Source organism: Lissotriton vulgaris, unplaced genomic scaffold (assembly GCF_964263255.1).
Source record: "Lissotriton vulgaris unplaced genomic scaffold, aLisVul1.2 SCAFFOLD_700, whole genome shotgun sequence".
Lineage (NCBI taxonomy): Eukaryota > Metazoa > Chordata > Amphibia > Caudata > Salamandridae > Lissotriton > Lissotriton vulgaris.
Genome location: NW_028243225.1, coordinates 577,434 through 604,217, shown reverse-complemented (window position 1 = coordinate 604,217; position 26,784 = coordinate 577,434). Strand labels below are relative to the sequence as shown.

General features: G+C 46.9%; 1 protein-coding gene across 1 annotated transcript in view; it reads right to left on the bottom strand.

Annotated features, from left to right (window-relative positions):
- LOC147668662 (transmembrane protein 131-like) overlaps positions 1–26,784 on the bottom strand; it is a gene marked incomplete at its 3' end in the record, with an annotated part of 812,034 nt that overhangs the window by 320,903 nt on the left and 464,347 nt on the right. The window contains exons 9-10 of the mRNA XM_086948537.1: positions 5,768–5,918; positions 5,629–5,685 (exon numbers count right to left, since the gene is read on the bottom strand). Coding sequence (XP_086804663.1) covers positions 5,629–5,685; positions 5,768–5,918 — 208 coding nt within the window. The remainder of the gene's footprint in view (positions 1–5,628; positions 5,686–5,767; positions 5,919–26,784) is intronic.

Sequence of the window (26,784 nt, the reverse complement as noted above, 5' to 3'; positions counted from 1 at the left end):
AGCACTGGAAGACCAGCAAAGGAGAATTGCAGATGGTGGACATACCAGATGAGCCATGGTCGAAGATCGCAGTAGACTTTGCAGGGCATTTAACTTGGTACCAGAATCCGAGAGATACATCATAGTCCTAACAGACTATTATTCTAAATGGGTTTATTTCAAATTTGTGAAAAGTGTGACCACCGAAACTGTGATAAAATACCTTAAGAAAATATTTTCTATGGAGGGTTAACCAAAAATCCTGGTGTCGGATAATGGAACACAACTCGTGTCGAAGCAAATGATGGAGTTCTTGGAAAACATTGGTGTGAGACAAGAAAAGACACCGTTATACAGCCCAAAAAGTAATGGTCAAGTGGAGCGCATGAACAAATTCATCAAGGAAGGCATCCAATTTGCTATTGCTTCCAAGTTGAACGTAAAAAGTTTAATAAGAGACAAAGTGAACACGTATAACATTACACCCAACGAAACTACGAAGTTCACACCATTCTACTTGATGAGAGGAAGGAAGTGCAAAAATGAACTGATTCCCAAATATGAAAAATGGTACAAAGACGACATATCTACAGAGTGCATAGATGACAAAACGCTCAGAGTGAGAGAGAACATTGTAAATAAACAAAGACAAAAAGATATTCTGATGAGGTTAACAAGGTGAAAAACAAGGAGGTGGAAAAAGGAGACTGGATTCTAGTGAAGAAGCCATTCAGAGTGAACAATGGTGAATCTGTATTCAGTAGACCAGAACAAGTGAGCAGTGCATCTAAAGGGGCAGTGTATGTAGATGGCAAAGGATGGCGCAGCAAGGATGATATAATAAGATTGAAAAAAGGTCAGGAGTTGTTAATAATGAAAGGAATGGAGGATGAGGATAGCCAACTTGATAACAGCATTTTAGAATGGGACGACACGCCTGTGCACCTCAGTGATCATCTTCCAATGATCGTTGTGTAGATTATGCAAACTCTAAGTGTTTTTTCCGTTTGTTTTAAGAGTGGATTAAAGTTCAGTTTAACTAGATTGTTTAGATTTGAGGTGATGTTAACTCCTAGATACACCGCATTTTCGATAACCCTAATATCGCGAAAGCTGTTTTTATTATTAGTTATGAACTGGGTTTTGTTTTGGTTTAGTTTGTAGCCGGAAATTTCGTCAAAGTTATATGCTTCATCTTCCATGACATTCACGGTTTCATTTGAGTTACTTGTGATTATAGCAAGGTCATCCGCATATGCGAGAGTTTTAGTGTCTTCATTGGGGGTCTTTATTGGTGTTATGGCTCGGTTGATATCTAGCCTGCGAATAAACGGGTCTATGAAGATGGCGAATAGTAGAGGGGAGCAGGGACAGCCTTGCCTTGTCCCACTCGTCACTTTGAAGTTGTCTGATGTGTCCCCATTTATCATAACAACCGCTTACGGGTTGACATACATCATGCGGATAGCTTTGCTAAATTGCTATCTTGATCCTACTCTTTGACATGGCGGTCCATAGATATTGCCAGGAGACCATATTGAATGCTTTTTCAGCGTCTAGCAATATCAGTGCCATAGGGTCTCCTGTTACTTCAGCCATCTCAAAGAGTGTGATCACCCTCTGAATGTGATCGGTGGTTGATCTACCTGGAACAAATCCATGTTGCCTAACTGAAATGATTTTATGAATTACTGGAGCGAGTCTGCTAGCTAGCAATTCTGGTGGCCGCCCTCCCTGGATAACTTGGGTCATCAGCTTGATCATAATTCCTTTCAACGGCTTACTAAATCTAGCATAAAATTCTGACGGGATTCCTTCTAGCCCGGCTGCCTTTCCCGATGATAGGCTGTTTATTGACAGAAGTATTTCAACCCATTGTGGTAATTCAGCTGTCTTGGTCGATTTGGGGTAGCTGGGTCCCTGTAACTAGATCTAGGTATTCCTCAATTTTGGATTTAGTTTTGCCTGTCTCTGTGTATAGATCCGCGTAATATCTCTTGAATGCTTCCCTGATCTCTTTGGGATCTTGTGTAGGGCCATTGATGGGGTCTCTAATCTCTTTAATAGTATTTTCGGTGTTCTCCTGTCTTGTTCGAACTGCTAATTGGTGTCCTACTTGTTCGCCTAGTTCATAAATCTTTTCTTTATTCTGGGTGGCTTTACAAATGGCTTTTAAGGTGAAGGTTTATACAATTACATTTTTTGCGATAGCAATATCTTTTATAGCCCCTTCGATATTGGTGCCTCCCTGGATTGCACTCACCAGATCTTCCTCCTTTCTGGCTAGTTTGTCTTGTAAGTTTTTAAGGTTTGATTTAGCCTCCTGATAATTTTTTTATTGAGAATCTGAGAGTCTCTCCCCTAATTCCAGCCTTGAGTGTGTCCCAAACTACTTCCAACGGGGCACTACCGAGGTTATGTTCTAGAAATTCTGGAATCCACTTTTCTATGAGCTGGCAATATTTTTCATTAAACAATAAAGTCCTTTCGAAGGTCCATCTACTGTGACCGGATTGCATCTTCCCGGTATCAATGGTTATAGTTAGGAGATTATGGTCAGACAGCACCCTCGGTAATCGATCTATGGAGCAGTTGGTGATAATAGAATGTGTGTCAATGGAGCCACCTATAGGAGTGAAGACATTACAGCAAGAGAAAGAATGGCATATGTAGAAAATCTTGAGGTAAGTAATTTGTGGGTAAAAGTATACATCAGATATAGGAAAGCAACTTCTCAAATATAGCCAGAATAAAGGTCTTCATGAACATTATTATCCCTGAACATGGTTACCGCACTGTCTAACCTAAACGTGGAAGAAGAATGGACACTAAGCGGAAATCACAGGCAGCAGCAGGTGTATGCCATGTGGTGATGCCAGTGGAAAGGAAATTGATTCTTGATGCTGAAATACTGCCACTGTATTGAGTAAGCAACATGAATGTTGTAACGTAATTTAGCAGCACTGCACTATACTAGAGAAGATGATAGGTATTGGAATCTAGGCACAAAGGAAGTCTAGACTAGAATATCGTCTTACAGGAAGGCTATGGGGATTTAGGGAAAGAAAATGTACTTACCCGTAAACACATTCTTCTAAGGAGAGACTTTATTTAAGTCATAAGCATTCAAACTGCCCCACCCCTATGTGGGATCAAGGTGAACTATTTATAAAATATACACATTTATATAGCCTTTAGAAAAAACATCATTTAAACCAAAATAGAGTATTAAATGCAGGTTGTATTGGCCAAATGCGTTTTTTTTCCATGTAAGCCAATTCTGATTGGAAAAAGTTGTTTGAGCCTCTTTTGAATGCAGGGGTAAAACACAGAGTTCCCACTTCAGGTAACAGAGATAAGAAAATAACGGTGCAACTGCTGTAAAGTGAGTTATCCTCTCCGTAATTATGATTTCTAATTTATAATGAAATCAAAAAATAAAACTAGTTTTAAGTGGAGCTGCTGGAATCCCGGTTCACATAACTATCACTCATTCAGATTCTTTCAGTTTCTATTTTATGAAGCTACTACACCCATTTAGTCCCAGTAGTGTTTTTTTTTTCAGTAAAGCGCGATGAGGGGATTGTTGCAAGAAAGTATGCAATTAGCTTTTACATTAAAAGAAGCAGTATGTGTGCTTCAAACTGGAAAAATGTATATTTGTGCCAAAATTGGCACAGTGAAAGTTTACACCTAGAATAATTGCCTACCCAGCATTGTACATGGGGAAATGTAGATTTGTGTTAATCTTTCTGTGTCTCCTCATCACTGAATTATTGAGAACAAAGACAATTTTGGTGGGAGAAACGTTTGTTTGTGTTCAAGGTTCATCTGATACATTATGATCTTGAGCAGGCTTTAATTTAACTGTAGATTGTTGGTGATCCAAACCCATGGTGCATGAAAAGATTTCATGGCGGCCCTGGAAGAGGTAGCCGAAAAGCCTAGCGTCAGTCAATCAGCCCATCCCAGAAAGGGCACACGACCCTGGACCACTACGCTATGTGAACTGTATCGCCCCAGCCACACTGCACAGGTTGTACACTTCATATGAGATTGTATGGCTGCGATGACTGTCTATAGCGAGTTCTTATGGACCGCTTGGTCGCCTTACCACACAGCACCAAAACCAACCCTGCCTGTCTCACGACTCTAAGGCACTTTTTTCAGTGGGCAAGTTTTCAATGAGAAAAAACAAAAGGAACATTTAAGAATAGAGAAATTATGACCGCAAGGAAAGGGTGGAATTCAGCCAGCGTGTGTTAACTGACCATTGGGAAATGGTCCAAAGCACAACAAATGCTTGCCATCCTGAGAACAGAGATGAGAAAGGGTCAGGATGCCATTAGGTGGATTACATTTAAAGGAGTGCTTCACAGTCGGTCAGGAGCTGGTCGTGGCGGGACACGGACTTATATTAACAGTTATTTCTTTCTCTTGCCAAGACTCATAAATGGACAAACCCAGAGTTTATTGCACATAATCTGCTAGCCCAATAAGATGAATGATTCTCATTTTTGTGGTGCTGCTAAATTAAATATCGATTTAAAAGAATAATAAGAAAAAACTATCACTTCTGGACTTTGTGTGCAAAGATCTACCTCCTAAAAAAAACAAAGTGACAAAGTTTATGCACAGGAATAGAGCAAGGATAGGGCCTCACAGCTGACTACACTTAGGAAAAGAATTTGATGAGCAAACAAGACAAGGTCACTGCTAGGCCCCCTAGGCTAAGAGGGCCCAGAGTGTAAGTGACTAAGTAGCTCCAGGGACATAAGATATTATCCGATCCAGGGGAGCACAACACCCAACCAAGCCCAAGGGTAAAATCTCCAAGTACTTACCACATACACTGGAAAGGAGCATATCTACTAAACCCAATAAAACAGAGGCTAAGACTACACACTAAGAGCTAAGACATGTCAGAATTAAGATTATTTTTTAAGCCAAAACAGAGAAAATGTGATTTTATTTAATATGGATATACTTTTTTTCTAAAACAAATTGCTGCATGGGTCTCATTTCAAGCACTTTACTAATTAGATTGATGCAGAGTCCATAAAGATGTTCACATTTAAATTTAAAGAGTATGGTTGGGCATGCCAACAGAGTAAAATGAACGTGTTATGGAACATACACGAGCCCCTTCTAGTAGGCCTCCATTTTTTGGGATAATATCTTCTCAACCCAATCGCAGTTGTAAATGCATTTTACTTTAGACGAAAACAGTGTGCAATTTTAAACCGAAATTACAGCATCATCATAATTCCAAAACGTTATTAGAGAAAATTATTAAAAGCTGATGTAGCAACAGACTCTGAAGCATTTTACACTTTTTTTTAATCAAGAAATAGAGTTTGGATTTATGTTACAACAGTGCAAATAGTATCGGACTAGATTGTTTTATACTGTTATGTTAAAATAGAATAATACTATATGTTAAGTTTCTCTTCACTTTATATCATTTAAATTATCAATGTTTTCAATGTTCAGCTACATTTCATACTTATTTCCCATTAAGAACCTTACTGTTTAGTATTAATCCAGGTACTGTCTTGATGCACAATGCTACTCTAACTACACTGGACAGACTTGCAATTAACAGCGTTTTGATATTTAAAAATGGAAACCCATTAAATGAAATCTCACCTTGAGATCGTAATGTACCGAAATCCAACATTTCTGTTGATGAATAGATTCCAGGAGCTTCATGAAAAAACAAACAAAGTTACTGAACCCACCAATTCTACAAATATTTTTAATCCTAATACTGCATTCTTCTACAGACCTGTTGTGACTTCCACTTCAACTGGTAATATTATGAACTCTGTACTGTCTGTGGCATTTGTTTTTATCCTAATAAAGGCTGTGTGGTTGTCTGCCTCTCGCGAAGAAAAGCTTGCTCGCATCACACCTTTTGTTTCATAGGGGGGAATTTCCTGTTCAAAGAACAAAAAATTCAATTAAATGTACTTTCTTAAACACTGCTTCTTGTCAGCACAGAAAAGTTGGAAACTAAATAGCATGATCTCAGTTTGGTTTTATTAACGTAACCTTGCACCAGTAAATGTGAAGGAACAATAAAGAAATACTTACTTACCTTTGGTAATGCTCCTTCTGAGGAATACTATGATCTAACCAAAGATTTCGCACCTTTACAATATTCCCAGGTGCCAGATAGGATATGGAAGAAGGAAGTTAGTCTCAGCAGTGTTCCTCCACGCTGCTAATAGGCACCGTGCGGCTCCGTTGACTTTTTTAAGCCCCCAAAGTGACGGTGCAGACCGCATATAAGGGCCAACACTGCATGCCCACGTCCATCTTGCTCGATTCCTTTTGCACTCTTTGAAGCGGAGCATAAAACAATTGAAGGTATCTGCGTGCTTTTTAACTAATAAAAAGAGTTTATCCCACAGAACGAAAGATGGGAAAGCCGTCAGGAATATGCAGTTAGGTATGCCGACACCACCATGATTGTGCTGCTTAATTCCTAGCAAAGGCAGTAGCGTTTCACAACTATGAGGGTAGCAATTTGGGTGCCCCTCCCGGTCCAAAAATACCACAATCTGTGAGACAGATCTATATAATGGCGTACACGCACGACCCAGGGTCACCCATGACAACAAAAATCAGCATGGGGGATCCAGACATCATTACAGTTGGGGCACTCAGGGTAGGAGTATCGCATCAATCACTATGCAAGGGACTTTCTCATCCTAACACAGATCATATTATGGATATGTCTAGTCCTGTTGGGTATACAACTGTACTACATCCAGACTAAGATGAGGTCCCTGTGCAACAGGAATCCCTACACTGCAAAGTCCCCAAGGCCGATGTTGTGTCATTGCCCCTTTTCTTTTGTTCAAGAGTCTTATCAAGACAGCCATACCAACATGCATCATCTGATGGAGTGTTTGCAACACTAGAATGTACTTCTGGTTTGAAGCCAGAGATTCTAAACCATGCACTGCAGCCAAGCAATTGGAATTAATCAGAGTGGCAACTTTTAGAGCATATTTTACTTCGGTATTCAATAATTCTGTCCTCTTGCTTGATAGCTCCCCCCCTCTTTGTGTGTCTATTTGGAAGATGCTTGATTACCTCCTTCATCCATTCCCTTTGTTGATGACCATATGTGGCACAATTAGAGGGCGCTCCCTTCTTCGGAAGGTCAAGCTCACCCAAACACAATAGGTGTTTTGGGTTAGAACTCTATAACAAAGCATGCTAGTAATGAATTCCAGAGTCCTTTTAAAAATTGGAAGGGATTTCTTGGCTAGTAAGGGTTACTAATGGTTTCACTTCTGATTGATTTTGTAATGCCTTCTCAGATGCGCCAGTGAATCACTGTAGCTCTCTCCATTTTCGCCCCCATATTCTCTAATCTCTAGCTATACCAGTCTAAAGGAGGACCACTCTTGGCTGCAAAATTATGCGATCTTTTTTGCAAAGTGGAAACAGTGGCGATTAATTGTGCAAAGTAATGCATATGCGACATAGCGATGCCTTATGCTTTCTTTTTATTGCATTGGCAGAAGTCTAGCTCTTAACTATTTTCTAGCCTTGGTGAGTGGCGCTTAGAAACAGTGACAGAACAAAAGACTGCTCTTTTGCAAATGACAAAGATTGAGTGTCTGTCGACCTCTTTATCATCACATGGACAGCTGAACTACATTAGGTGAATTAAGAATAGGTAGGATAAATGTTCTGATCATGTTTCGGTAAAAGTAACCCAAGATATTTTTGTTAACCCTTTTTATTGATTTCAATCGATGCAGACAGTTTTACATCAATTACAGTAGTCCGTTACGAGCTACATCGAATTACAGGTTCCCAAAGGGTTTTGATACCTTTAGCAAAGGCATGGAGCACTACAGGAAGAACTGATTCAAAACATTACATAAATCAACAAACTTGTAAAACAGCTGCAACTGGCAGGTCACAACAGTCACAGTTAGTCTAGATCGTTGCTCAAATAATATATAAGCATTACGGCCCTTGTTGGTGAAACGTGCAGGACCTATATCCAAACGCGATTAGTGTAATAAAGAAAAAGTTGCACGGAAGGACAGTCCAATTAAAAGGTACCCCAAGACCTTCCCATTTCCACCTATCTCACTCTTCCTTCTGTCCACACCCCCTTTCTTCAGTTTACGGAGCATATCCTCAGCATGTGTAAACTGAGATGATCTTAAAGGTTTTGGAGAATGGTATTTCACCCCCTTAAGATCAGGCTGCTGCCTTTTTTCTTGTGACCTATTTTCTTGGCTATAATGTATGATTAAAGGCCTTATTAAAAGTTTCTTAATTTAACTGAAACAAAGTGGAATTTTTGACCTTGAAAACATGGAATGTCTTTTCGATTCAATGTTTTTGTTGTAGTTTCTATATTCAATAGTTGAAGTAGAGTATCAAGGACTCATCAAGAGGTGGACTTTTTTTGCCTCAATCTCACGTCAGTTCCTTTTTCTGAAGTTAAGTTACCTCAACTCTTGTATCATGGCTGTGTCCTTTCTCTCTTACAAACAAGAAGACACCTGCTCCGCTACAACTTTTTTTTACAGAACTAAATTTATTTCAGGACTACACTTTTCAAAGATGGTCATGCTGAGTCGTTCTTGGCTTAGGCCTATCGCACTAACACTATTTTCAGGATGGAGGTGGGGAAAGCCATAATTAGTCCCACCCACTCGTTATTCATATAATTCAGAGAACTGTTCTCACTTTGCTATCTGTGTACACTATACATCAAAACAGTCATCCTCAAGAGTCAAAACCCCCATTCCACGAATTAGGCTCAGAGACATGAAAAGTTCTCAAACCTAATTTCTACAGTAGGGCATAACTAGCTAAATGTTATTCACTGCACATTGTCAAACTGTTTACCTTTACACAGAACAAGATTCACACTATGCGTCATCAGGTACCCATGGCACACAAATTACACTCTTTGTACTGGTCTAACCATGGATAGCAGCAATTACACAGAGGGTAAGATCTGAATGTAGATATGCCCATAACCAAAAACGAAGAAAAACACACAGCGAAAATAATAACCTACAATGATTTTATTTGACTTCATCTCCCCCAGTTAATTTTCTTCAAAAAGTAAACAACACCGTTAAGATGAAAAAGCACGCCCGCTCGCTCGTTGATTTGGACCCTGGCCCCCGGGACTCCCTGACCTGCGGCAAGACTGACGGCGGCCTGCACTGCCCACCCAATTTGCCTCTGAACCGGTGGCCGTTGTCGACCGTGGGACTGTGGGCGAGTGCCTGATATCCGTGCCAGGATTGGTGGAGGCTCTCTGGGCAGGCCACCCCCCCTACATCCGACTGGTGCCATCCTGCACTGCCCCTGCGTGTCACTGAGGACAACCTGTCAGAGCCTGGCCTGTCCTGCCTTCCCCCAGCTGGCGCACTGACTCTTCGCCCTGACCTGGCCTCTGCCCCCTGCGCCACCGCTGCCCTAGTGAGTGTGACACCACCTCCTCAGCGGCCTGAGGCCTGGTGAGCCACTGCCTCTTGCAGGACAAACTTGGCCTTGAGCATCACGGATCCCCGGCCTTGCGCCCCGACCCGGGATAGCACCCGGGGTTGAGGCCCACTGCCCACACTCTGCCGTACGCATCGAGCGGCGTGGGTGGTGCCCCAAGAGCTCGCTGTTGCCCACGTACATCGGCCTAATATTTCGTGCAGCAGGACGCTTCCCCTAGTGGCCCTCACCGCCTCCTGGCCGCTCAGCGCTTCAGCGAAGGGGCCTCCATGATCTGCTTCCCGGCCACATACCCTCCACTTTTCGCTCACTCTACTGGATTCCGGCCAGGCGAGCCGCTGCCATTTTGTGTTAGGACCTGAGGTTGGGGGCACATCTTCCGCACCTATCGAGGGGCGGGAGGAGGCCCTCCCTCCCCCCCTACCCCCCACGACCCCCCTCCTATCTGATCTCGACTCGGCGAGGCCACTGAAACCCAAGGGTGCCGCACTGACCGCCGGTCTGGGCAGAGAAGGAACAGTGACTCCCTACATTCGCCTGCCCCACCATCGAGACGCCTGGCTGAACTTGCGGGAGAGATGGGCGGCGACCATGCACCAAAGATGCCCGCCCCACAATCTCAAACAAAAATGGACTAATACACCACTGCTGACCGGAGTTTGGCGGAAGGGGCAACAGGCTGTCCCAACCCCTCCCCCCGCGAAGTGGAGAACCTCTCCACTTTCCTATCAGTACCTCTCAGATGCGGTGGAGGGTAAAATTGGCGAAGTGCGAGAGGACATGGCCCTCATCTGCCAGGACCTACGCAACGCCACGGCAAGGATTTCGGAGGCAGAGTCGAGCCTCTCCGTGCAGAGGATGAATTGGGCCAGCTGAAAACAGAAGTGGCCCGCTTACAGACCCAGACCTCTGAACTGCACCACCGGGCTGAAGATGCCAAAAACCTGTCCAGCCGTAACAACCTACGCCCTATAGGGTTCCCGGAGGGTGTTGAGCAGGGCTTATCGGACGTCTTCGTGGAGACTTGGGTGAAGTCTTGGATGCCAGAGGACGCTCTCTCCCAGTGGTTCGCGGTGGAGCGTGCCCATCGCTACCTTGCGCCCAGACCTTCCGCCTGAGGCGCTATCTCACCCCCTCAACCTCCGTGATAGGGATGTAATCCTCCAGGGGGCACAGGCCCACACCCCTCTGAAATTCCAGAACCACATGATAATGGTCTTTCCAGAAGATTCGAGGGAGGTGCAGACCCAGCTGCGCACCTACTCCGAGGTTAAGAAGAAACTCTGCAACCTGGGGTTCCGATATGGACTTCTCTTTCCGGCCCACCTCTGTGTTGTCTTTCAGGGCAAAGCCACTTTGTTTGATACTCCGCAGGCGGCCTGGACTTGGCTCACAGAGGACCGCCCACTACGGGTCCGGGTCCCTTCCCCCACCGCCTTCTCATTGCCTTTACGGTCACAGTCGTACCCTCCCAAGCCTCAGCGATGACCTCATCGATCTCGCAAGAGGAGGGATCGGAAGAGAGGCCCCTCATGCTCACCGGGCGCAGGCTCCCAATTGCTGATCTCCTCTAATGCCCCTGTGGCACCGGATGGCCGAACCCAAACCAATTCCCAGATTGCCTTAAACCCTGATCTTGAGGTGTCTGGGCTGATGCGACCCACCCGGTCAGACTCTGACCTATCTCGCAGCCCTGCACTCCGGGGTTCCGGCGACGCCGCCACCTTTTAAGGGCGGAGGCCTAAGGAGCTGGTCCTTTTGGGACAGAACTCTTTGTTTGACTTTTTCTCAATTATGCTGGTGACACAGATATATCAGTCTTCATGGAAGGGTCCATCAATGCCACGAATAACCCAGCTAAACGTTTTAGCTCAGTTTTCTGTTGTTCTTGTTAACTTTTCTTTTCAGGGCGGCAAATGCTTCATTTCTGGAAGTATAGGGCTGGGAGGGATGGGGGGTTGGGAGGCCCGTTGCCTTCTGGAACCTGATGTTTTTGGCTTCATCTGAGCCTCTGTTTGTGGTTTTCACAACAGACCACAGCACGCACACACCACTACCACCGAAAAGAGACCTACCGCAGCGCGCAGGACATTCCCTTTTATTCTAGCTACGCCATACCGCCTTACCTGGATCCTAGGGCCCTTCGCATTTGTTCATCCTTACACCACCCGCCCCTCTGATGCCTACTCCTGGTAGACCCTTCTACATTCTGTCGTGGAATGTCAATGGCCTATTGGACAGTATCAAACGAACCCGCAGTCCGTCGGAGTGCCCAGCGCCAGACGCCTGACATCCTTTTCCTCCAGGAGACACGCCTCTTGGGAACCCACTGCACTTTCCTCACCCGTCACAGGTTTGAGAGGGTAAGGCATTCTGTTTTTACGCAGGGCTCCCGGGGGAGGGGGGCGGCCATATTGATTCGTAGGGGTCTTCTCTTCACATTGGTGCACGCGAAGATTGACACGCAGGGACGCTACATAGCCTTGGCCGGTAGGCTGGAGGGACAAGTCCTTAACCTCCTATCTATCTACATCCCTACTGCCACACTGCTCTCTGCCCTTCAACATCTCACAATGGTAATTTCTACTTCCCCCCCCAGGGTCAACCGATAATTGGGGGTGACTTTGTAGTGTAGTTCCTAGTTTCCCACTAGGCCCTGCGCATTGGAATAACATAAACAGTAGTATCGACGTGGAACTGCGGATATTCCAGGCCTCCACTGACTATGCTAAACTTAATTGGGTTGTGTTACCAACTAGCTCAGAGGTCACTGGAAACTTTCTTCTCTGCATAGGAAGTGATCAGCTTCCTTGGCACAGACAAGAAGGGATTCAGCTTTCCAACAACCGTGCAACATGACAACTTTGCTCCTCAGATCAAGAGTCAATCTCTAGGGTCGTGTGAAACAATAGACATGTATTTCACTCAGTCAGTCTAGTGCAGTTTACTTTCACGAGATGTAGAGAATAGAGAGACGGGCGTTTGTCAATAAAGGGTTAACATTTATTGAACAGTCTTTCTTCTCGTACAAGAGAAATGTATTGCCACAATTGCAATAATTGTTATTATAAAAAGTACGTACAGTAAGATAAGTATTGCGAAATAGAACTGTAAAAGCATTGATATGGTTTCTTAGCCATACAAAGGTTTAAAAGTAATAAAACATATATACAGTCATATATACATTAGGCTAACATACTCAACTGGTGCTTCTAACTAAGCCTACCCCAGTGTGCCTGACCTAAGCCTAACACGTGAAAGGGGAGTAAGTAAGTAGCTTTAAGTTAAGTTGGTTTTGCCAAGGTTTGTTTCAAGAATTCTCGTCTAAGGGTTTAGTCAACACCATACCTCTGAATAGAATGATGGAGGATTGGTATCTCCTTCAGGGGTCTCTCTCGATATCCCAGTCACCCGCGAGGGTAAACCGGAAACGCCGTGGCTGGATTTCTCTGCACGAGAAAGGCAGCGGGTCTCTTCAGCGCGTCGAGGAAGGAGGGGGGACAGCGTCCGCGGACAGCTGGAATCTGCTGGATGTCTTCGCAGAGGGACGGCTGTTCAGCTCCTTAAGCGTACTGCACCATAGGTCGCGCTTTAGCGGCGATAATGGTATCAGCAGCTTCACCACCACAGGATAGCAGGCTGCAGCGACAGAGTGCTAGATGTACCAACACGGGGTCGTGCAGGCAGCTGGCTTCAGTAGCTCGTACAACAGGCATCGCTTAAGGCAACGTTGGTAATATTTATACCTGACAGGTGCCGGGTTTGACGCAAGTTTGCTGGACATAAGACGTCAATTAAAGATGTCACTAGGAAGTGATATTTATCAGTTGCTCATTAGAGTTCCATTACTAATCAAAACATAGCAAGCGGGGATTTCCAGGTTTGCTGAGTTTTTATCTTGTTGAAGAACTCGGAGTGTTATCTAGGAATATCAGATAGTGACTGCTGCTCTGTCATTGCACTAATTGGTCGCAAAGGAAGTGGCAGAGGGAACTATGCTGGAATGTGGCTCTGTTCGTGTGAGGCCAGAGATGACTTTTCAGTAAATCGCACTTGAACGGTTATGCCAATATAGGGAATAAATGGATTTATAGCCGAATAGGGGCATAAGGTCACAGTATCGATCAGGAACCTAGATAAACACGCAACACCCACTCCACGGGTTAATGTCCATCAAAATTACTAAAACTAAGCAATAAGATGCATGTGTAACATTGCCCACCCCAAAATACATAAATGCATTCGAAATAGGCGTACTTGTAATACATGGAATATAGGTACTGTACGTTTTTTAAAGCATAATAATCATTCAAAAAATTATTGCATATGAAATCAATGAACGAATATGCAAAAGGAATTACACATGAAGTATCTCTGACAGAAGAAAGGCGAGATAAATCATCACATAAAAATGCCTTGTAATAACATGTGTGCTAGAGGCTGGTGTAATGTTGTTATGTCTCTAGATGTGTTTAGAAATAGAAGTTTGAAGCTTCTGTTCTCTAAGAATAGTTTTTACGTTAAGCAAAGAATTGTTCGTGCCAAAAAAGGGGTCAATATATTAAAAAAATTGTCCAAATCAAGGAAAAAAAAAATAGATTTCCAAAGCTCTTGGCAGTTTTTGTTGATCAAAACTGAAGGCCGAATTCAGAGTTCATGGGAACGCTGTGTGTCGGAAAGCTTCTTAAAAGTTATTGTTTCTCTATGGGTGAGAACATCGTATCAGACAGGCTCTCAAAGAATTGGTCTACAAATTCAGGTGATAGTTCAACCAAATTAGATAGCGCTGTAACTTGGCAGGTGTGAGAATGATTGCTGTAATCGAAGGCAGGACCAGCAATGCTCACAGAACGTTGTACCTGGATGATGTTGCTTTTGTCACTCGCTCCACTGTTACCACTTGGTTGTAGCACAGGAGTCTCCACGAATGCCGTCATCAGGATTGGTAGCCGCTGGGGACAACACAATGCGTGAGCCGTTATTGGACTGAGCAAAGTATCGACGTCCATTGGTACTGCTGATGGAAGTGAAAGACAGATGTCCAACACGCATTCATCGCCGCAAAGCATACACCGTAGCACAGGTAAAATGCAATTTTGCCATATTGGTCTGAATGAAAGGAACCAGGTCATGTTTAGATCTCTCAGCCTGGCCAATCCAAGGACGTTAGTTATCCTGTCCCGGTAGCGCATTGCTAGGATTGTCTCTTCCATTCCCATGGGAGCTATGTCTGAGCCGAGGCTTGCCATAACGTAGCAGGAGGGTCAAAAATAGAATCCCTGCGACGAGTCCCAAAAATAATGGTATGCCGCCAAAAATGGAGTGCACAAAATTAGGAAAGATTCCCAAAATTGCCTGGAAGGGTGTTAGCAGTCCCGTAAAGACTGTCTTAAATATGCCTCGGATTCTTGTTGCACTAGACATGTTAAGGAGTTGGCTGAACATTTCTACGAAATGCACGGGGCAATTTGTTGATAAAAGGTCATGAATTTCAGTAGCTGTCCTTGCAACTAGAAGATCATACGTCTCTTTAGATGACGTTATAGGCACTGTTGTCTGTAAAAGTACAGATTTCATTTTGCTTAATGTATCAATTCGTATAGAATAGAGATTCAGACGAGGCCAGATGGGAGTCACTATGTCTGGAGGCCCACTCGGGAACAATGCTTGCATACAACATTTGACCATGGACGTTACTTCTATTAGATAACTTTTCCCTGGCGTGAGGCCACAACATCTGTGATCCGTTCTAAGAATGTAACTCCCGTTTGCGAGTTGCATAAAGAAGGGCTCTATCTGAGTTGCAGGTGTGACTAGCTGGTGGCATGAGAGGTTGTTTGAATTTCCATCACATGCTCCGTGTAAATTAATACCCTGACACAAAAGTATACCGCTTAGTGAATGTTTACAATTCTCACCACTAAGAAATACATTTTTGTCACTGTCACTATAGCAAGAATGAGTGTATGGTAATTTCCATTCGGATTTTACATATCCTTTACCCAATTGTTCATATTGGCCAGCAGGTATGTACTCAAGGCACTTTTTAAATCGGAAAGTTGTAATCGGAATTGTGATAATTCCGTGTATTATCCATTCAATGACAGGACTCTCTGACATTGTCAATGGTAATCTCTCGAGTTTTTCGATGCTCAGGATTGTATAGTCTGCTCCTTTCTGTGACAAACTGATCTGTTTATCAGTAAGGTTAAAACTGGAAAATAATGATGTCGTGTTGATTAAACGCCAAGGCACATAGCCTGAACGAAGATTTTGCAGCGTCCAGCCTAATTCTATAATAGAGCGTAATTGAGACTGGCCATGTTGTAACATTAGCAAATCTCTGTCTATCACATCAAAGGCAGAGGATACAATATTGTCCACCGAATATATTCTGGAAGACAGAGTCGTTAACCCATTGTCTACCACAGAAAGTGATTTCTCCAAATTAATACGATCAATTTCTCATATTTTTTCAGCAGTTTCAATTTGCTTTACTTTCCAAGACTCGTTGTAAGCAGCATAGATACTGGTCGCTATGAAACGCTTCTGACGCTGTTTGCGTGGTCCAAGAATGAAATCGCGCAAATCAGCACCATCTTTTAATAAAGACAAGTGTTGCTTCATTTCAGCCAGTGTGGATGAAGTTAGCCATTCTAGGCAGAGTTTCCCTACACTGTATGTTGTTATAATCCCTGGATGTTGTCTCTGGGAGTATCTAGGGTCTAATCTGGTCATTTTTAACCCCTGTGTTTTATTCAGGAATCTATCTTGACAGCTATTTGTGTCTGTAGGCCAGATTAACCACTTTTTCCAATCAGGATGTGTTCTGTTGAAATGTAAAATTTGTGACACGTCTAACTCAATATCTGCGGTTGTATTCTCAGGTATTGGCTTTGGTATAGACGGTGTTTTAAGGTCTTTGATCTTAGCTAGGCCAAGACAAGATGTTTGGTGTATTGTGTCATTTAAAAATAACATTTATTCAGGTATCATGCAGGTTCTAAATAGTGCTTCAATGCCTTGCACCTGCCAATCTTTTGTACCCCAAATTGTTTTCGTTTCAATATTATTTTTCCAATAATCAAAACCAAATGTCATCATTTTGTCATAAAATGCTTCTGAATATATCAATTTAGAATTTGTCAGCATTGTTTTCATTCCTGTTTTATCTAACAGTTTGTAATAAAACGTTTCTGCATCACTGGTGTTAAACCCTGAGAAGTATTTGAATTTCTCAAAAAATGCTTTAGAACTGCTTTTAGGTGGTGTAGAACAATGTTCCCATTGATTATACATAAAAACATTTCTAGGCTGTGCAGATTTATGCAAGTAATGATCCCCATAGTGGGGGGCGCTAGAGGGCGCACTAGCTGATGGCCGCACTTTAGTGAGGCTCTGGCTGCCTGGCCAGATACATCCTGCAAAAATCCTTTTTCCCTGTGGGCAGGCGCCCAAAAATCGCAGCGGAGGTGACCCTACCTGTTCTGCAGCTCCGGTTCAAATTTGGGAGTGATCGGTGGTCGGACGCCCGAGATACGCGTCTGACTGTGCTGCCCGAGAGCCGCTGTGGAGGAGAGCTGCCGAGGCGCCTGGGCGCCGGACCACGCGAGACCGCGGCTGCCCACGAGGTGACTGGGCCTCGGTGCTGCGGGGCCCGTGCTGCCCGTGGGGATTCCTGCTGAGGGCCTGTCGGGTGGCGGCAGAGGTGAGTCTCCCCCCCTTTGGGGCTGCTGCAGTGTGCAAGGTCAGTCGGCGCTGCACCGGTGGGCCAGCCTGGACCTGCCGGGAGACTCAGAGGCCCCACCTGACCTGAGCCCCGTTACCCTAGCGGCCATCCTGTGATTCTGCCGCGATCTCGCGGCATCTGTGAGGGGTGACCCTTGAAGAAACGGAGGTCTCCCGGACGTGGGAGCCGACCCGTCTGCACCTCCGGAGCTTGGCGCACGGACCCTCCCCCGCACTCGGCGCCCTGCCGCCATCTCCCGCTCACGCCCCCGGAGCTTCAGTCTGCGGGGATATCCACGGCACCTCGCCACCGCGCCCGCATCTGCTGTTTCTGGGCGGGAGCCCGTAAGCGCGGGGGCTGGACGGAGCTCCTGTAGGCCTGCACCCCTGGGGCGCCGACATACCCACAACCTGTGCCGCTGCGCGAGGGATCTTCGGGGCATGCCAGGTCTGACCGGTGGAATTGGTCACACCACCTGGATTAGGCCCCACCATCGAGCAGCTGGTTTGCCTTGCTTCCCTGGAGTGGGGGACATCCTTCCTGCACGCACCTAATGACCAGACCTTACCCTGCGCCCGGCGGTCTACCGTTGCATCCCCTGCTGGCATTCCCTGGCCTCTGATCTGCGAGGCACCAACATACCCCCCGGAGGGCGTAGATAATACCCGGCCTGCGGCCCCTGACTCCAGCGCTCGGCGCTCGGGCCTACCATCACGCCCTGCGGCCCGCCGGCACCCCTCGCCACTTCGCCCTGGACTTCGGACCACGGGGCTGGACGCAGTGCCTCATCGCATCGCCCGCAGCTACACCACCGGCGCGGGGATACTGGTGGCGAGCGGGAGGTTGCTTAGAAGACCTCTGACATTGCGAAGCTGCTGCCGCCATTTCTGGGACTCTTGCGGGTGGGGCCATCGGGTCACGCCGACTGGGTTTGGAGCGGTGGGCATAGACGTTGGCACCAGTCACAGTGCCCGTTCAGCGTTCACAGCTAAGGCACGATGGGCAAAAATGATAATAAGCAGCCCAAACTCTCTTTCGAACCAGCGACTGCCAAAAAAACGTTACGCAGCATGGCGGGGACGAGTGGAGCCTCGAGCACGGCGAGTACTGAGCCCCCCACTGCCCCCTTGGCTCCGGAGCTGAGACTGATGATGGAGGAGATGCGGCAGGGCTTCGCCACGATAGTCGACAAGGTTGACCGCTTATCATCCAGAATGGATGGTGTTGCACAGAAACTGGAGGTCCATGAGGAGCGCCTTGTGGAGGCGGAGAGACGCATCTCTACCTCGGAGGACACGGTCGCTACCCATGATACGCGCCTAACTAGAATGGACAATATCCTGAGAGTTATAGCGGCGAAGAGCGAGGAGTTGGAGGCGAGGAGCAGGCGCAACAACATTCGCGTCACGGGGGTTCCGGAATCCACCAACACTGGGCGCATGGAGGACTATGTGGAGCGCATCCTCATCGCGGCAGTGGGTAAGGAGGCCTTCTCCAGCCAATTTATTGTAGAGCGGGCGCATCGTTCCCTGGGCCCGGTCCCCAAGCCTGGGGCGCAGCCGCGGCCCATCATCGCCCGGTTGCTTAACTACCGGGACCGCGATACGGCGCTTCGCGCAGCCCGCACTAAGCGGAATCTAACCTGTGACGGCGTACAGTTCTCCCTATATCCGGACTTTACGCCCATGGTTCAAGAGCAGCGAAGGAAATTCTTGGACGTGAAGAAAAAGCTCAGGGACTTGCAAGCTGACTACGCGCTTCTGTACCCGGCGCGGCTCAGGGTAACCCATCAGGGTAAACAACACTTCTTTGTAAACCCGCAGCAGGCCGAGGACTATGTTCGGAAACTACGCACTGCCAGGAGGGGCAGGCAAAATGAAGGAGAGGATGAGGCGGAAGTGGACCCAGCCGAGCACGAGGAGTCCTAACTGGGTCGTTGGGTACTTTTGACCACTGATTCTGATGGAAGGCACAGCGTCTGGACTTAGAATGGCGGTGCCTGCTGCCGGCGGGGTGGCCAGGCCCTGCCGGTAGTTCCATGGATGCTGGCCTTGATGTACTGTTGATTACTGGTGAGCGACTATTGGTTTTTTGTTTTTCTGCAGATTTCTTGCCCCTCTGCTGACGGTGTTTTGGGATTGGGCAAAATGACAACGGAGCAGAGACAGTGGTGTACAGTGGGCGCTCCTGGGATGGCCCTCCTGAACCCTTTTGGGTGCTTTTCCGGTATGGGGGGAAGTTTTGGCGGGCGCTGACTCGCGATTCGGGCTATAGCCTGCAGGGATCACATGTGCCAGGCACCACCCCACCTTCTCTGTCTTCCCCGTATGGCGCACGTGGGTCGAGAGGGGAGAGATGGGGTGATTGGGTGCATTCCTCTAGTGTCCTTAGGAGGGGATTCCCCACAAGGTTTTTCTATTGTTCTTGAGTGTTGGGGTCGGGGTGGGGGGGGGGGAATGTGGTACTGGCAAGATTGGGTTGCTTCAGTGGGCGGGGGGGGCACGGGGAATCAGAGGGGGGTTTGTTTTGCATGGAGGCAGGGGTGGGACTTGGTTGTTGGGGTGCGAGTTGTTATAAGTAGAACGGAAGTTGCGGAAGACTACTGACAAGTGTGCAGGTACCGGAGATCGTGTGTATGGAAGTATGGCTGCTTATAGGCATAGAATGCACTGGACAGCGGAAAGAACTGCATTAGGTACGTCTGTATTGAGGGTTGCAGCATTGGCCAAATGTTTTTTTTTTCAGGGATACTGTTACCACCACAGGTGATGATACGTTGAATACTGTCGCAATAATGTCCTGGAATGTCCGGGGCCTTAATAACCCCCGGAAATGCAGAAATGTGATTGCTTATTTAGACCGGCACAGTGTGCAGATTGCCATGCTCCAGGAAACCCACCTTAATCAGAATAGTATTCCTACGTTTGCGAGTAGATGGGCGAATGTGCGAGAGTTTTCCTCCTATTCCACGTACTCTAGGGGGACTGTCATTTTGGTCAACAAACGGCTACCGTTTCAAAAGCTGGGAGTGCGAGCGGACAGGGAGGGGAGATACGTCATCCTGTGGGGGAGATTGGGCACTGATGTCATAGCACTTGTCAATAGTTATGCGCCTAATGTGGACACTCCTGGTTTCTTTTTGTCATTGTGGGGCCATGTATTGGAAATTGAAGCCACTCACATTCTTTGGGGGGGGACTTCAACTTGTCGTTATGTCCAGCAACGGATAGATCGGACGGAAGTGCACAGTACAACACTAACGCCAGAGATACACTTCAAGGTATACTAACGGAAGCTGGACTAGTGGATAGCTGGAGGCACACACACCCATCAGTTAGGGAGGGCACACATTTTACGGCACATGCACGCTCCTGGGCAAGGATCGACTACTGCTTTGTCTCGCGAGGCCTCGCTGGGGGGATTGTCCGGGTGAAACATCTGCCTCGCACCTACTCGGACCATTGTCCTGTTTTGACGGTCTTGGGGATGCCGGGGTATGCTAGGGTGCGCCCGCCGTGGCGGCTCTTTCCCTCAGCTTTGCTGGACCCTGTCTTTAGACAAGAACTGGGAGAGGAGATTGAAGCCTTCTTTCCGAGGAACAAGGGATCGGTAGACAAGGTCGAAACGATATGGGAGGCCTTTAAAGTGACAGTGCGGGGGATCACGATATCCAAAAGTTGCGGTATACTGAAGGACATAGTGCGTACATTGACGAAGATCGAATCGGAGCTTAAGGCGCTGGAGGCAGAGATGGTCAGTAACCCCTGCCCTGACCTAGCGGGGAAATTCAGGGCTCTTCTGTCGACATATGAGGAGGCGGCGGCCAGGGAAACGAAATTCCGGGGCAAATACTGGACGGCTAGGCGCTACTGTGAGGGAGACCGTCCGGGAAAGGTGCTGGCTGCACTCACTAGGCACCAGCGCTTCGCCACTCATATCCTGGAAATCTCTGATGAGGGGGGTAGGACGTACCAGGATTCCCAAGGTATTCAAAACACCTTTCTACAACACTACCAGCGTCTATATACCACACAACAGGTGGGAGAGGTGGAGTTCGGTAATTTCTTAGATGACATCGCACTCTGCTGGCTTAGTGATAGCGATAGGGCATTCTTGGGATGCCCGTTCGAACTGGACGAAATCAGGGAAGCGATCATGTCCCTTAACAATGGAAAAGCGGCGGGGCTGGACGGTCTACCGGCCGAATTTTATAAGTGCTACATCGATATTATGGCACCGGTGCTTAGGGAGGTCTTCGAGGACTCGCTCGAGGTAGGGATACTTCCGGGCTCCATGCGAGAGGTTGCGATCACGTCGCTTTTGAAACCGGGGAAGGATCCGAAGGACACTGATGCCTATCGCCCTCTGTCACTGCTGAACTGCGAAGCGAAGATCCTTGCGAAAGTGTTGGCGACCAGGCTGTCCCTACTCATGCACACTCTAGTGTTGCCGGACCAATCTGGCTTTGTCCCGGGGAGGGCCACATCCCATAACTTACGCACACTATTTTCCCTGATACCTACCATCTCGCCCGACTTGCCGGTCGCTGCCGTGTTCCTGGACGCCACCAAGGCGTTCGATTCGGTGGAGTGGGGGTACCTGTTAGCTATTCTGGGCAGAATGGGGTTCCCCCGGATCTTCATAGCCTGGGTGCAACTGCTATACACCTCGCCGGTCGCCAGGGTCGTCGTCAATGGGGTACTTTCGAAACAGATGCCGATCACAAGAGGGACTAGGCAGGGCTGCCCTTTGTCGCCCCTACTTTTCGCCTTAGCGATAGAGCCGTTGGCCTGCAGAGTCCGACAATTGCACAAGGTCAGTGCATTTAACTGTCTTCAGCGGCAGATCGGTATTTCCCTCTACGCAGACGACGTCACTTTGTACGTACGCCACCCACGGGATCACCTTAATTCGCTGCTGAGGGAATTTGTGGCATTCGGTGGCATTTCCGGGGTTCATATAAACTGGAAGAAGTCGCAATTCTTCCCTCTCACGGCGTCGGTAACCCGGTTCCAACTGGATTACCCCCTGGAATGGTGCAGCTCAGACTTGAGGTACCTGGGCATAGAGGTGTCGCTCGATAGAGACGTCACTATCCGGTCCAATTATGGGGTGGCTATCTCGCAGTTGACTGATAATGTGTCCCGCTGGCGGGCCTTGCCGATATCGATGGCAGGTAGAGCTTCCCTGATCAAGATGGTCGTCCTCCCGCGGTTCTTATACCTATTCCAAAACATTCCTTACTTTCCGGGGGCCTATTTTTTCAAACGGCTCCGATCTGAGCTACTGCGCCTCTTATGGGGTGGAAAGCAACCACGCCTTAGTTGGAGGGTCTTGACACAGCCATATGATAGGGGGGGATTCGATGTGCCCGACATGGAATTATACTACCTCAGTGCTCAGGCTCAACACTCCTACCACTGGGTTAACCCCGCTCCCTTTATGCCACAGGTCGCCGCTGAGGACTGGGTCGTTCACCCGCTCCCGCTCAAGGGCATGCTGATGGGACTGATTGGGGATGTTGAGACGCCTGCTACCACTGTCACCTGTACTATTGATGCCTGGCGGCGAATAACTAAACAACTGGACGCCCCCATGCTTTACTCCCCGGCGCTTCCCCTCGCATATCACCCGAAACTTTCTCTATTAACGGAAAACGGTTTTCGGTCCATGTGTAAACGCATACACCTTAACTCTTGGGGCGACCTATTTCAAGACGGAACATTCCGCACCAAGGAACAGTTGTTTCAGACTGCCCCTCCGACATCCATGGAGGTGTTTTACTACATCATGCTCCGTCAGGGTATGCGTGACATACTCCCCAACTTCCCGGACGAACCTGAGACGGTACTGCCACTGCATATCATGCTCACCTCTGATGGCAAGCACTTAGTGTCTAAACTGTACGCCGCTATACGTGGGCAACGCCCAATGCTGCTGCCGAAAGCCCGGACTAATTGGGACTCTGAACTGCCAACTGCGCTTACGGATGAGCAATGGAGCTATTGCTGCGCAGTCACGGCTCGGGTTTCCTCTAGCTGTAGGCTGAAAATTATTCACTATAAGTTTCTGCAACGCTACTACTATACCCCAGTCAGGAAACTTCGGTTTCATCTCTCGGAAGATGATAGATGCGTTAGGTGTCGGGCGGCTGGTGCAGATTTCTTCCATCTGGCCTGGGAATGTGGGGCCATACATACTTTTTGGGAACAGGTACACGCCGCACTCCAGGTAATGATTGATGGCCCAATGCCAATGGAGCCAATAGTGCTGCTCCTGGGTTACACCAAGCAAGTTCCCAAACCGGACCGCAAATTTGTAGACCTAGCGTTGCTCCTCGCTAAGCGAAGAATAGCTTGCAGATGGGGGAGAGGGAGAGCGCCTAAATTTAAGGACTGGCTTGATGACCTCACTTACTGCCAGGACCAGCATGGCGTTTACGCGGAACTGCTCCCCGCCCGATGCGCGCCTAGCGATTTCTGGTCCCCCTTGCAGGTGTACTTGTTATCTCAGGCGACGCACGGCGACTCCTCTGGTGATGACGAACCGGTCTCGATCCAATGAGCGTGTAGGTCCCTACTTACAGCATTCACCATACTACTGTAGACATGGGTAGAGGTATGTTGCAACACCTGCATCAAACTAGGTAGTCACGACACCCGTTTAAAACTAATATTGAGGGGGTTGGGAGTGGGGGGGGACCCCTTCTTACTCATGTATGTATTGGAGTTACTGTGGTGGGCGTACGCACTGTAGGCCACACACACTAGTAGGTACGGGCTACACTTCCGAAGAGGAGCTGTGGGCGCGACATCGCTCTATGGTGAGACTTACATGTCCCTACACTGGGGGTTGGCTGCGATAATTGGCAGGGATGCACATGCTTGCCGTGCATGAGGAACAATGCTGCACACATTGGCATAACCGATGGACTGGACAGGTCACAGACGAGTGCGGATGGGTGGGGTGTGAAGGCGTCGACCTTGCTGGCCTGTTCTCATGTCTGAATGTGGCGGGGTGGTGAAGAGCATCCCTCTTGCGTCCTGGACTGTGATGGGGGGGAGAGTCCTGGTTTACAGGTCACACTTTGATGTCATTATGGAACTGAGCCTGTGTTATATAGGACCAAGTGAGGCTGCTACCTCTCTACGGAATGTATCACGATTCTTTTTTATTGATGTACTGAAATGCGGATGCTGTCACTGTCATGTCTTTTGTGTTGAACGCAACTAATAAAGGTTTAAAAAAAAAAAAAAAAAGTAATGATCCCCATAGTGGGTGTAACAGAATAACTGCTCATAACTAGATGAACCTTGTAAATAATCATGATCTGTGAATCTAGCTGACATTACTAAATCAGACATCATGTCATTAATACTGTTAAAGTCCCAATCATCAGAGAATGTACTAGGTGTCACAAAGTCACTTAAGGAAACCTTTAGTTGATGAGGATACTTCAGGATTTCGACCGGACCATATATCTCATAGTCTGTATTCTCCCATACTACCCCACCAGGTATTGGAATTGCTGTGACATTTACTGTTGACAGTTCTCTTTTCTTCACGTGGGATGATCTGTGTGGTTTCAGGACTAGGTTGATGTTCTGACTTGCTGTGTCCATTGTAATATATTTTCCTTCAATGAATTTTACCAAACACAGTACCATGATGAGCCAAAGCAGGAGGAAAAATACACCTAGACCGAACCAGAACTCTAGCCAAGGGGAAATTAGGTAGATTTCCTTCAGTTGATGAAAGAGTTCCGTTGCTTTTTCTTTAAAAGTCTTTTTTGTTTCTGGCATCACTTCGGGATCGTTTTGATCTTCAGAGAAGTTGTTGAAGTTGATGAAATAACCAGAGGCAGTTCTGTCAATTGATGGGATTGTTCTTTCAATCTGTCTCTCGGTAGCACTTTCTGATGCCACATCATTGTAGACTGGTGTGGTTTCTTGACGAACTGTTTCAATCTGTGTTTCAAGAGGCACGAGTTCCATGGCATTATTGCATAGTCCTTTATTGTGCACTGCAGGCTGATCGAATGTGATTAGTCTTTCAGTTTGAACCTCTTGGATTGTTGCAAGTTTGGGTATTCTGTTGTTTCTTGGGAGTCCACTGGGCCTACTGTTGATTATAGGCCACAGGCTTGTGGTTTTACCAGATCGATAGACACGACTCTGTTCTCCTTTTTACCAGCAAGGGGCGGTAGCACAACTGATCTTGTTCCGGTGACTGCTAAGACAGGTACTGCTTTTCTGTAAGAAGGCCCAAATTCCTTCTTAACCGCGATCTTTTCTCTGACTAGATCCCCAATCTTTGGAATCCAGACAGGCCTTGCTGGGGCTGTTGCGGGTGGTGCCTCGTCAGTGGTACTTGGCTGTTGCTTTAACTTTATGTTGCTTAATGATTTTCTTGTTTCATTCAGTTCCTGTAAAACAGCCAAACGATCTTTTACATCAAAGTGCGTTGTTTCTTCTTGTACCACTGACATCTGACTATCGAGGTCCTGAACTCGCATTCTAATTCCGAACAATAGTTCGTATGGGCTGAAACCTTTTAGAGAATTTCTTGGCATGTTGTTAAGACTAGTCTGGACACTTATTAAATGTTTGACCCACCCAGCGCCTGAACCTAATACCTTCGCTGTTATAGATTGCTTTATGTCACGGTTTTTTCTTTCTACCACACTATTCCCTTCGGGGTGCGACGGACAAGAATACCGCAACCCAATTCCCATGCTGGCCATGGCCTCCTTATAGGCTCGAGAGCTGAAAGCAGGACCCTGGTCAGAATGGAACGTGGTAATTGCGTATGTGCCGATAAAGACTCGCAAATCTTTTATAACCGTTCTAGCGTCAGCCGAGCGCTGGGGCCACATCCATATGAACCTCGTACAGGAATCCACTGCTACCATGATATATCTATAGTTACCGTCCCTTTGTAGGGGACCACAGTGGTCCAGGTAAACGCATGCAAATGGTTTATCCGAGATGAGAAGGGGTGTCTGCGCTGGTCGTTTCACTGTTGATACTTTTATCCTTTGGCATATGTCGCATTCTAATACATACTTTTTAGTTTGTATTCTCAAGCGAGGCCACCAATATCTCTGTTTTAATAGTGATATTGTTGCGGAAACGCCAGCATGTGCAGAAGCAATCCCTTCGTGTGCCGCTTTGATTAGTCCTAGTCTGTGTTCCCTGTTTGGAATTACTCTATCCCCCACTCCAGGGATTCGAGCAAAAGGAACATTATTTTTATCCGTTAAGTACAAGTACTTTTCAGGAAAGCCTTTTGGGAGTGTTTTCTTATCATTTTTTACTGACGTACTGACAGCTTGTAGAATATCGCTGTCTATTTTTGTTTGTGACCGAGTTATCGCAGCTACGGAAGCCGTTTGCACAGCTGCCTTCGCGGCTTCATCAGCCAATGAATTCCCTGCAACGTGAACGCCATCACGTTGATGACTCAGTGTATGTATCACGTGAGTCTTTTGTAGTTCTTTCTGTAAAAGCACTACCTGTTCCCAAAGCATTTTATGCTTTATTGTGCCACCTTTTGCATCTTTGAAACCATTTTCCACC